The sequence below is a fragment of the Neolamprologus brichardi genome, chromosome 3, assembly GCF_056152115.1.
Source record: "Neolamprologus brichardi isolate AB-2024 chromosome 3, ASM5615211v1, whole genome shotgun sequence".
Lineage (NCBI taxonomy): Eukaryota > Metazoa > Chordata > Actinopteri > Cichliformes > Cichlidae > Neolamprologus > Neolamprologus brichardi.
Genome location: NC_142106.1, coordinates 44290122 through 44302703, shown reverse-complemented (window position 1 = coordinate 44302703; position 12582 = coordinate 44290122). Strand labels below are relative to the sequence as shown.

The window sequence follows — 12582 nt, the reverse complement described above, 5'->3', positions numbered from 1 at the left end:
GTTCATCCAAGATGACTGAAAATAGCAACCATAATGTATCCAGCCACCCTGTAGGGTCCCATTCTTTGAATGTTTTTACCATTACCCTCCATGGCATTTTCGCTACAATTGGAATCGTGGAAAACCTCCTCATCATTGCAGTGGTGGGCTTCCATGTCCGTCGCTCCATCATTAGCATCTGGATCCTGAACCTCGCAGTCTCTGACCTGCTAGCCACTTCTTCCCTGCCCTTCTTCACCCTGTACCTGGCCCGGGGCAAAACCTGGACACTGGGGACAACTTTCTGCCGCATCCATTCCTCCATCTTTTTTCTCAACATGTTCGTCAGTGGCTTCCTACTGGCGGCCATTTCTCTGGACCGCTGCTTGGTGGTGCTGAAACCTGTCTGGGCCCAAAACCACAGAAACATCCAACTAGTTAAGAAGATATGTGGGGTAATCTGGGCCATGGCTCTGATCTGCACTATCCCCTTCTTCCTGTTTCGTGACGTCATCCCTTTAAAAAATGGCCAGAATCTCTGTTACTATGATTATGGACGATTCCTGCCTGAACCAAAGAATCAGACAAATAATAAAGCTATAATTAAACAGCGGAAAGAAGGACTGGCAATAATGAAGCTGTTTTTTGCCTTCTTAATCCCTTTGGTCATCATCATCGTGAGCTATGCTGTTGTACACTCCATAATAACAAACAGATGTAACCGTCGCCCTTTTCGTTTTGTTCGGCTTGTAGTGTCTGTGGTGGTGAGCTTTGTACTCTGCTGGGCACCCTACCACATATTCATCGTCATGGAAGTGATGGCTCCAAACTCTCAATCTGTTCAGGGTTTTATAAGACAGGGCCTCCCAGTTGCAGCGACGATCGGCTTCCTCAACAGCGTCCTCAATCCTGTTCTGTATGTGTTCAGCTGCCCCGACCTGTGCAATAAGATCCGACATTCTCTCGGTGCAGTGATGGAGTCTGTTCTGGCTGAGGATCTTGCAGAGTTCGCCCGGCGCCGCAGCACAGCTCGGAGCTCTATCGGCAACTCTGAAATAATGACGAGAAAGAAGCATTCCCTTGCAACTCAGGAAGAAAGTATGAGTACTTCAGTTTAGAAGTAAAACATACCATCTCTTCTTTAGGAAGTGCAAAGAAGGTTTTATTTACCTCAACTGCACATAAAAACGTTCCCTGTTGTCTAACACATATCATTCAGGCAATACTTTTTCACAAAAAGCTTATCTGTTTTACTATAGCATTGTATTCTCCATCCATCAATCAAGTTATTAGTGCCCCATCTAGGATTAAGAGTATGTTTTAGTATAAATTAACATCATTGGGAGTTCATGTTTGGAACATGTGGATAAACTACAATCCAACCTTAATCCTGACACTGGATGGAGCACTTGTGACCTGATGGATATTAGGAGGTTTCTGTTGTTTTCATATGCGTCTTTATGTATTTAGACAATGACAGCAGACATTTGTCTTCAAAATAATTAAATTTTAGAAATGACCTTTCTTTTTCATAACAGAAAGAGCAAAGAAGAGCAAGGTTCACTCCATGTCCTTTTACAAACTTTCTTTGCTTCTTAATTGTATCTTTTCAGATTAAAGACATCCAGTAATTGGTCTAATCTGCTGCAGACTTTTAATCTAAAACTTTTGCATATTCTTAGTGAAATCATGTGTAGGGATGGGTGTGAAATAAGTATTGCAATGTCAATACAACACTTGTTACAAAATATCCATTCGTCCCTGTTTCAGTAAAAATATATATCAGTGCTTCCTTGTGCTTGACATAGAGATATATTGCATAAAAATAGAGAAAGCTTTATCATTTAATTTTAGCTTTTCAGTACAAAGTCCTAGACTCATTTGTATTCCTTATATTTAGCGAATTATATGTGATGTAATGTCTGTACTCTAGCAAGAAAAAACAGTTTAGTTAGCATTACTATACAGTCATGTGCAGTATGTCACTAAATTTGCAAAAACTTCCCCTTTCTAAGGTACTTCTCTTGTTTTAAGGGTGTTTGATGAAAATGTAAATTTAGTTTAAAGTAATACACGTTTTTTTGCTTTGTAAATAACCGAGCCTTAGACTGCTTAAGAAATGTGTAATGTGTTTCTCACCAGATGTTATCAGCAGCTGTAAGCGCCTACACCAGCATTTTTTTTCAGATGCAAAACATTTGGTTTCCTTTTATGATGAAATTGCTCACGCTGTTTATGAGAAAAAGTGTATTGCACGTTTACTTTAGTGCTCATTCATATGCTGTCAATACCTTTTAGCAGTAAAATGACATTTTAGAAAATGAATAAAAGAAAAGAAAAGCATCCTGGCACCTTCGTATGACTAGTTGCTTACCGTTATATAACCACAATCTTGTGTTTCCATAGTGATTCACACCTTTTCTATTTTTAAAATTACTGACAGCACACGTGTGATTAAATGCAGTTTTTAATGATCGTAAACTGAGCAGTAGAAAACATGAACTCACAGTAGTTATGGATGTGCGGTTTTGACAAATATGAAACTGAATTTCCATATTTCAGCTGAGTTACATGTAAGCAGAAGTCACCGTTTGCACAAAAATATCTTTTTTCCTCTCCTACCTTTAAGCAGTATCTAGATGAGGAACTGTGAATGCCCAAATAATTCTTTAGATGAAAAGGTGGAAACACTGCGAGGCATAAACTCAACATATGTCTTCCCACTGGGTGGTGCAATTGCTTTGATTGTGGTCAAGTCCAAACTATATTGCTAGAAGGTTACTCTGCCTATTTTCACTCACCCTCTTGGTGTCTGGGTGAGCCCTGGTACTAAGAGTCATGCTTTTGCTTGGGTTTTGCCCTCTTCCCAAACAGGGCAGGGACCTTTGCAGCTCTAGCCGAGCATCAGGGCAGAGGAAGATGTAGAAGAGGGGATCCAGCAAAGTGTTCAGACTGGTCAAACCATAGCACAGGCGATAGATGAGAAAAAGCGAATGCTCCAGTTCACATGGATCATCAGTCAGCAGCAAGGATACAAACCTGTATCCGCCTACCAGGTGGTAGGGTCCAAAGACAACAATGAAGTTGACAGTAATCACGACCAGAATTCCTACGATTTTGTGCCGTTCATGGGCGGAGAGGGATGGAGATTGCCTGAGTGTCACCCCAATGTGGGCTGAGGTGTAGCTGAGGGAGGAAACAGATTTGGAGATCAGAAACCAGCCTTTAATCTAATATACAAAACGTTTGATTGATTGATTGATTGAATCTTTATTTTGAACATGTTGAAAAAGTACAACAACATAGAATTAAAAGAGACAAATGAACAAAGCAAAACAAAAGGAAAACGAGCAACCACAACTACAAATAACTTTCATGTTCAAAAAGGAGCAGCAAGAAGCATGAGCTTATTTAATCCCACCCCTTTTCCACTATCTAGTAATCAATATACTACAGAAATACCTCCTTGCAATTACATTATATGTCACGTGTATTTTTTTTTAATTATTCATTTTTTTAAAATATATATACATATATGTTTCTATCTATCCATACATACGTATATACACATACGCACATATACACATTTTCAATAACCCCATTAACACCTCAAAGGATACACAACCTACAGATATATATATATACCCATACCAACATACCCGTGCACCCGTACACACATGAAAATATTGGACAAGAACACCCTATCAAATCTCTACCTCCTCCCTGTACCCTGTAAAAACCATCTCCTTAAACCGCTTTTTAAACTGTGCCATGCTCGGACATTGCTTTATATCTTTACTTAGTCTGTTCCACAGCTTCACTCCACACACAGAGATGCAAAAACTTTTTAATGTTGTACGGATACAAGGATATTTTAAATTTAATTCCCCCCTCAAATTGTATCCCCGTTCCCTTTTAGAAAACATTTTTAGAATATTGTCAGGAAGCAGGTTATTTATTGCTTTATATATAATTTGTGCAGTGAGAAAATGAACCAGATCTGTGAATTTTAGAATTTTTGATTTTAAGAATAGTGGATTTGTATGATCTCTGTAACCACTTTTATGGATTATCCTTATGGCCCTTTTTTGTAATAGAAAGATTGATGATAGCGAACATTTGTAAGTATTGCCTCACACCTCTGCACAGTAATTCAAATAATAATAATAATAATGGATTGGATTTATATAGCGCTTTTCAAGGCACCCAAAGCGCTTTACAATTCCACTATTCATTCACTCTCACATTCACACACTGGTGGAGGCTACAGTTGTAGCCACAGCTGCCCTGGGGCAGACTGACAGAAGCGAGGCTGCCATATCGCGCCATCGGCCCCTCTGGCCAACACCAGTAGGGTAAAGTGTCTTGCCCAAGGACACAACGACCAGGACAGAGAGCCCGGGGATCGAACCGGCGACCTTCCGGTTACAGATACGCTTCCCAACCCCCTGAGCCCCGGTCGCCCATATATGGTGCAATCAGGGAACAATAGAGAATGTGGAGTGATTTGTGGTCCAGAATGTGTTTTACTTTACTCAAGATTGAAACACCTCTTGAAATTTTGTTATGTATATGATTTATATGGGACTTCAAGTTTAATTCTAAAAGAACAGGGAAATATCCAATTTATCTAGAAAACATTAAGTCAGAAACATATGTGCACATGTAAATGTTGACATTAACTCACCCCAGGATGGCACATGGCAACAAGAAGCCTAGAACCACAGTGGCGATCTTAAATTGAGCATATCGGGGGCTGACGGGGTACTGCTCCAAGCACAGCAGTCTGTCAGAGTTGAACACAGATGGCAGCAGCCCACTCAGACAGAACAGGAAGGTTAGGATCCACACCGCTACACCTGACACTGCTGCGACTCGGACTGTTCGCACCCTGCGGCTGCTGAATGGGTAAACAATAGCCAGGCAGCGGTCTGTAGCTATCAGACACAGGAACATGACACTTGCATAGACGTTCACGTAAAACACGTAGCCAACTAGCTCACAGGTTAGCTGGCCATAGGGCCACTGGTGTGGACCCTGGAGGTAAAGAATCCATAAGGGCAGTGTGAGCAGTTGGAGGAGGTCTGACAGCAGCAGGTTGAGGATGTAGACCAGCTGACAGCCTCCGCCACCTGAGCGCCCCAGGTGGTACAATCCCCAAAGAGACAGGAGGTTGCTGGGGAGACCCAGAGTGAAGATGAGGCCATAAATACAGGTCAGGCCAAATATGTCCGTGTCCAAGGGGAGGTTGCAGGTATCGTTGGACATTTCTCTGCGGGTAAAACACGTCACATGGGAGACTTGAGGTGATCTCAATCAGACGTTGATTCACACTCACAGAACGGTGAGTTAATGTAGGAAAGCCCATCCATTCACTCAAGGCAGAGAGGAAGAAAGGAAGACTCTGGTCTCAGGTGCATTCTTCCTAATCACACGTGTCCACTCTGCAAGATTCATAAAGCCACTCTGCTGTGGAAAAATTCACCCTCATTTTCCATGCTGTCACTCAACCAGGCTTCAGAGCATCCTGGATCGATTGGTGGAAATGAAAACCTGCAAAACAGATGCCATGAGTTTTTAAGTGCATGAGGAATGAACCCATAAAAAAGCTTAAATCCTTTGTACTCACCCCTCAGAGCTTTGAGACTGACTTTATTCCACAAATACTGTGCAGCCCAGTCTGCAGCCGGGTGACCTGTGCTCAAGCAATGTTGGGAACACGTTGCCTCGACCCAGCCTTGTCTATTCTGTGATCGTTTCCTCCACAGGAAACCCACTTCTTCAGCTTTAAAGGCAACATCCTGAGGCAGGAGAACGCCTTTCTGTCCCAGAACAAAAACAAGCTCCCTCTTTTTCTGAGCCTCTGTCTTTCTTGCTTCTACAGCAGCCACAAAGATTAGGCATGGACAGGCACCGTGAGTGCAGGGATCGATGTGTCCGCTGATGGGAATTCCCAAAGAATTCGTTACATTGTAGCTGGTCTCCAGCTACAATCCGTCAATCATGTTGACCCATATGCTGTGATACCTCTAAACATGCTGTTAAACAACACTGAACGAGCTATTAGGTATGTCGTGTGGAATTGTATTCATTAGCTACAGTTCTTTTTCATGCCTTAAAAGAGTTAAACTCTTCTCTTATCAAAGCACCACGTGTTGTGGTTTTAGATAAAGTTTAGGGTGATTTTAGATCATTTATAACTGATCAGTTAAGGAAATTCTGGTTGTGGTTAGTGTTTATTTAAGTCTTCAGGAAATGAATGAAAGCCAACATAATGTCCTCTAAAGACATGAAAATATAACTGTGTGTGTATGGGCTTACTTCTGCTATTGTGAGGGCCAGAACATTTTAAACTAGAGACGATATCTATCATTTTTGGACTCCCTTTTAAAGGGTTAATTAAGTGTTAAGACTTGATGTGATGTCTAAGACTGGAATTACTATAAGGCTGGAATAGAAATGGGAACAGAAAGTTAGAGTGAAGAGAAATGTTCTCACAAAGATAGCCAAAACAGTAAGTGTGCGTAGGTTTGTGTATTCTGTGTAGATTAGAGAGAGAAGGTTGAAACTACAGCAAAAACGGTGCAGATAGACAAACCTACCAAACCGAGCACAATACTGTGGTAAAATTTACTGCAAGGTAAAAGAAGAAAAAGCTTCTCACCCAACTGATTTAATTAATAATTTGTAGTCAGTAAATGTTTTACACTTTGGCTCCGGGGAACTTTTTTCATACAGTGCAGACCAAAAAAAAAAAAGAGTACACAATTGAAATTGTTTGACTGAAGAATAGGCGTATTGAAACAATAGGTATTACTTGGTATTTTTACCACATGGGTTCAGAGGGAGGGGAGCCTAATCACTCACTTCTGTTTCTTTTAAATGTCACAAAACTTTGATTCATCAGATAACACAAGTTTGTTATTTATAAATTAGAAAGTACATAGGTTCTCCAGAGCTCCAAATAAAGATCTCTATATTTCTTTGTACATGACTGGCCATAAAGACAGATGGGAGTTGTGTACTGTACAGACTGTAAGTCAGAAGCAGTCACTCTAAATAGTCCTCTATAACAGCGGTCCCCAACCTTTTTTGCGCCATGGACCGGTTTATGCCCGACAATATTTTCACGGACCGGCCTTTAAGGTGTCGCGGACAAATACAACAAAATAAAACTAGTACCGGTACCGAAAAAAAGGAAATTTATTCATAACACACGTGAAAAGACCAAGGAAAACCGAGTAAATGATAAAAACGATAACAAAATAACGCTGAAAACCGATAAAAACCCTGAAAACCATAAAATTCACACCTGAGCCTCAACTCTCGCGGCCCTGTATCAAAGGACTCACGGACCGGTACCGGTCCGAGGCCCGGGGGTTGGGGACCACTGCTCTATAAGCCCTGGAAGGCTGTGTTTTTCTGCCAATCAGAGCACTCAAAGCGCTTTTTGATACAACTTGTCACATTCACCTATTCACACACACACACACACACACACATACACACACACACAGTCTGGTGTTGCTATCCTCGTGGGGACATCTCATTGACATAATGCTTTCCCTAGCTGCTTATCCTAACCCTAACCATCGCAAAATGAATGCTTAACCCTAACCCTAAACCTAACCATAACCCAATTGTAACCCTGATACTAAAACCACATTCTGAGTGTGAAAAATGCCTTCAACCCCGTGAGGACCTGGATTTTGGTCCCCACAAGGGCTGTTGGTCCCCACCAGTATCGTAAATTTCAGATTTTGTTCCCCACCAAGATAGGAAGAAGTAGAACACACACACACACATATTAATATTGTGTTTTAATCTTTGGTTTTCAGGTATTTTTTATCATGTATACACTTACACACCACTGCATGCATCAGGGGAGATTGTTTGCTCAGTAGCTTGCCTGAGAATACTTGGACATCAGGGCCGGAGAAGAGAAGCCACTGATCTTCCGACTAACAGAGTATCTCTGGGCAAGATGCTTATACCAGGTTGCTCCTGATGTGGTGATCAGCATGTGAATGTCAGATAGATCACTTAGTCATTGTATGAATGTGTTTGAATGGATGAATGACGCGCGTTGTATAATTTGTTTTAAGTGGTGAAGTAGAGTACAAAATAACTATATAAGAACCAGTTTGTTTACAACTGCCACGGGACTTTGCCTACATTAATCACTGACAGTCTGAATCACTGGGTTTATAGGACCCCAATACAAAGTTTAAAAAAAAAAAACACTTCTTTTAAGTCTGAGGGATTATAAAAGACGGATTGTATTTGCATAAATTTTATAAAGTTTATTCACGATTGTGAGCAGGACTAGCTAGTTGTAACAGAATACCTTGGACTGGGTATGTCTGTTATGGGAAAAATAGGCTGTTTTATAATGTAACATTTGAAGTGAGGCTGATTCACATGACTGAACAACACGAAATTATAAATTAAGCTAGTTACACACGCTAAAGACAAAATGACTCCAGTCTTAATTTTACAGGGAAACAAATCATTTTATTGAAATAGACTTTATTCAGGGAGCATAAAGAAATTATACTTTATACAATGTATCTTTTTATCTTTCATAAAGTGTTGCAGAACAGTTTAACAGCATATGTTGGAACATGTTCTTGTCTAACGAGCAGTGCCTCTTCCTGACTTGGTCTGAGGGTATTTCCAAATTTAGAATCTCAAAGAAACAACTAAACAGACATTGATACAGTTGTCTCACTGAAAAAAACAATACTACAAGTACTGTACTACAATCTGATTACGTATAATATAAGTGTAGTATTTTGACTGTTAATATAAGTTACTTACGTTTGTCAACATGATGATAGCGTTATGATAGTGTAACTCATACTGAATCCGAAACCCTGCCTGTGTCTGCATTTGTCTGAGATGTGACTCAAAGAGAGAGTATGAATTTCACACCAACTGCTGCCACATGTAACGCTCTCACGTACACTGCAGTTTGCAGTCCTCTAAACCTCAGCCTAAAACTATGCAAAAAGCACAACTATGTCAAATAGCTCCTTTTCATAAAAGCTTAAAGCTTGGAAAGAGTTTATCTCGTTTGCTTTCATTGTACTCAGTGCTGGTTGGTCATATTAAACATGGCTAACCCTTGAAAGAATCAGGTCAGTCTGTGAAAGTAATGCCAACAAGCCAAAAGCTCCTTTCCTCCCTTTATTGTTTAACCCTTTAAGACCTACCATAGAACCAAGTCCGCCAGAGCTTATCTTTATACTTTTACATGCTGCAGTGCCATTTTTGGGAGCATTTCAAGTTGCTATACATCAATACAACTGTTATAGCCCAAATTTTATTAATATGTATGCATTAAGTCCATAGAAACTACATAAATTGCAAAAAAAAAGTGCAATAAACTACAAAAAAATCGTTTTTGTTTTTTTCACATATATTTCTAGTTAGAGAAATTTAAGAGGTTGATTGCTCAAAACTGTTAATACAAAAAAGTTGCACAAAATAGTTTCCAACCACAGGAAATTGATTTTGAGTGTCTTCATAGTTTCATTTTTGAGATACACCAATTTTTGTATAGCTCCTGTAGCTTCTGAATAAATACTGTGTCTTCTATTATTGTAGCAACTGATCTGGCTAAGATCTTGTGACCCTGATCTAACATGGACGTGATCAAGTACTGTTGGCAGAACGTGCGTATAAATGTAGGATAAGTGCGACATTCCATAACATCCTGTAACATTTTGTTGTAGTAGTTAATGTCTGACTCATCCGCAAGCGTGCTTATATTAATAGAAGTATAAATGGAAGAGTTATTAGGGATGTACCAGCTCTTTGCAGAATGCAGAACTGTGATGTTGTGGCCCCTAGAGTGTAACTGTTCAAGGATAATTGTCATGTTTATCCAGTGGCTACCATCAACAGGGACTACCAGAATGTTGCTGCTGCTACATGGAGGGGGGTTGAGAAGCAGGAAGCAGAGCACTGTCACAAACAGAGGGATGGAAAGACCGGACATTTCCTGGAAGAAATAATAGAAACAAAGAATCAGACTTGTGACCTCAGTAACTTATAACCTGTTAGCGTTCACTGAGTCACTGGTGAAGGACCTAAGATTCAAAATGGGTTTTGTTTGAACCCCACATTCAATAAGCAAATGTTCGTAAAGTAACTAGAAGCCGATTATCCGCTCAGTTTACCTATCGTGCAGTATAATATAATTATATAATTATTCCAAGAGTCTATCCAGGTCCCAGTTAAGGTTCATGACTTAGCCAAGTCACTGGTGAAGCATCTAAGATTCAAAATGGGTTTTCTGTTGTTGTTTTTTAGCAATATGCTAAATAAGCATATGTTCAGAAACTAACTAGGGCCAATAATTGAAACTTGTCCTTCAATAGACTGTTCATGCTCAAAAGCCATCCAATGTGGCTGAATTAAAACAGTTTGGTAGAAATGGTTTGCTACTTTGGCAGTTTACCAGTATTATGCCATTTTTGTTGCATCCAGGGTCCTCAGTTTAAAAATAACTCTGCAGGAGACCCAGGTGGAAGCTTTAGAATCCTTTACTTTGGCAGAGTCATCATAAGCCAGTAGAGGTCATATTATTATAGCAATTCTGAAGCAGTTCTTTTACTCTCAGGATTTTTATACTTAAGATAAATATTCTGTTCATCCCTGCACTCACATAAGATACTTAGTCATATTTTGCCTATTACTCAGCTTTCTGACTTTCTCATGGCTGAAGAAACAATAAACAGACATACATGTCAGTGACAGGCTCTGAAGCTACTCATCATGTTACAGATCAGAGTCTCTGAGTTTGGGACTGTTGGGATCTGTCCAAGGGAAAAGAAAATATTGTATGTGAAAAAATAAAAAAAAGATAGATCAATGCAATTTTCTCCTCAGAAGTTCTTCCATTTTCCAACTTCGTCAGAAGGGGCTCATGTGAGCTTTTTGCTACACAAGTGTGCAGCGTAAAGGCACCTTTGATTTTTTTTCATGCAGATAATTGAGGAGCTTACTCTGTGTAAAACAAGTAACACATTATTAGTTACCTGTGATTAGCTCAGTAATGCATTAGATTACAGCGGTACAGAAAAAGTTCCTGCAAGTAGTTTGAGATGTGTTACATCAAGGGATGGGAATCAAGACCAGGTTTGCAGTAGTCCAGTTCCTTGGAACTGTAAGCCTGCCTGTCTGCTGATCCGACATATTGGTCCCCCTTGTATTTTTGCTACAGTCAGATTTCAGTTTGTGTCCTTAGGAGGAAAGTAGTGACAGAGTCTGCAGCGTGGATATTACTTTTGTTTTTATTGCTCAAAAGGATGAAAGTGTGATGGTAAAGTGGAAACTGCATGCAGGAGAGAAACTGCTGCGTTATGCTGCGTAACACAAGTTCAGCTAACATGCACAGACGGTATGCTAATGCTAGGCTAGCAAAGAACCCAGAGGAAATGCAAACCCCAGCCCAGAAGCCACAGCTTAAATTTTGCTGCAGCCTCTGTTTCTACCCATTCGTGTTTCTAGAGTAGAATCACCGTGGTGATCGTTGTGTCTTTATGCTGTGTTTTATTGTTGCTTTGTGTTTTGAGCTTTGTGTTCATATCTAAATACTAAAAGAAAGTTCATATTTGTGTCCTAATTAGGGCAGTGATTTGTGTTGATGTGTAGGGCTGTAGCCTACAGAATTATGTTATTAAACGGTCGTTATGAGACAGTGTGTTTCAGGTCATTTTACGGAGTAACATGAACGCAATCTAACAAGGGTGGGGAGGGGTGGGAGGGTGTTAAGTACCAACATTCACAAACATTTGACCACACAGCATGCAATTAATTTGTATGAAGGAAATGTCTTCTTAGCGATGGTGGTGACTCTCAAAGCAGAGCCAATGAGAACCCAGTGAAAATCGATAAGAGAATCGATAATTAGAATTGCTAAATTCTTACGTCATGGTCCTGGATATTTGAATAAGGATTTTGAGGGACAACTCCTTATTCTGAGTTAGGAATATCTTTAGTTTTGTATTCTTGCTTGTCTTTAGTTTTTGTAATGATTTATGTTTGAAGTCTTACAATTTTCTGATAGTGATTTTAATCGTTTGTTCTCTGTATCATGCCGGGGTGTTCTCCAGTCGTATCTGTCTGTTCCCTGTGTGCCCAGTTTCTGTAGCTGGTCATGTTTCTGTTGATTCTTCTCTTATCTTTGCCAAGTTTATATGTCTCAGTGTTAGTTTTCTGTTAACAGTCTTCATCTCATGTCTTGTCAGTTAGATTCTTTTCTGTTGTGCCTTGTTTTCTCCAGCTGTCTTTCACCTCCCTAATTACCTCATGTGTATTTAAGTCCTCTGTTTCGCTGTGTTCTTCGTCGTCATCCTTTCCCTCATCGCTGTGTGCTCTCTTGCCCGTGTATTCTGTGTTCCTTTATAATCTGAGTCATAGTTTAGTTTAGCATTTTGTACAACTGAGGCTTGTTAGAGTACAGCCAAAAAGCTGCCTTCCTGTGTTACGCCTCGCCTCCAGAGCTCTGAATTTTGAGTCCATTGCCTACCACACAGCAGCATCATGAAATCTTTTCAAATCCTATTCCTAGTTATTCCTGACACTAATGTTCAT

General features: G+C 40.1%; 2 protein-coding genes across 2 annotated transcripts; one reads left to right on the top strand and one right to left on the bottom strand.

Moving 5' to 3' along the window:
• LOC102778200 (prostaglandin D2 receptor 2-like) lies at positions 1 to 1229 on the top strand. Its single transcript, XM_006807200.3, has one exon. It carries the CDS (start codon positions 12 to 14, stop codon positions 1095 to 1097), a length of 1086 nt encoding a protein of 361 aa, XP_006807263.1. The 5' UTR covers positions 1 to 11; the 3' UTR covers positions 1098 to 1229.
• A 1241-nt stretch (positions 1230 to 2470) lies between these two features.
• Positions 2471 to 5722, bottom strand: LOC118455585 (G protein-coupled receptor 4). Its single transcript, XM_035915026.2, has 3 exons — positions 5609 to 5722; positions 4667 to 5532; positions 2471 to 3165 (listed from the first exon to the last, which is right to left on the bottom strand). The coding sequence occupies exons 2-3, from the start codon at positions 5245 to 5247 to the stop codon at positions 2742 to 2744; spliced, it is 1005 nt and encodes a 334-aa protein (XP_035770919.1). The 5' UTR covers positions 5248 to 5532; positions 5609 to 5722; the 3' UTR covers positions 2471 to 2741.
• Between the last annotated feature and the right edge of the window lie 6860 nt (positions 5723 to 12582).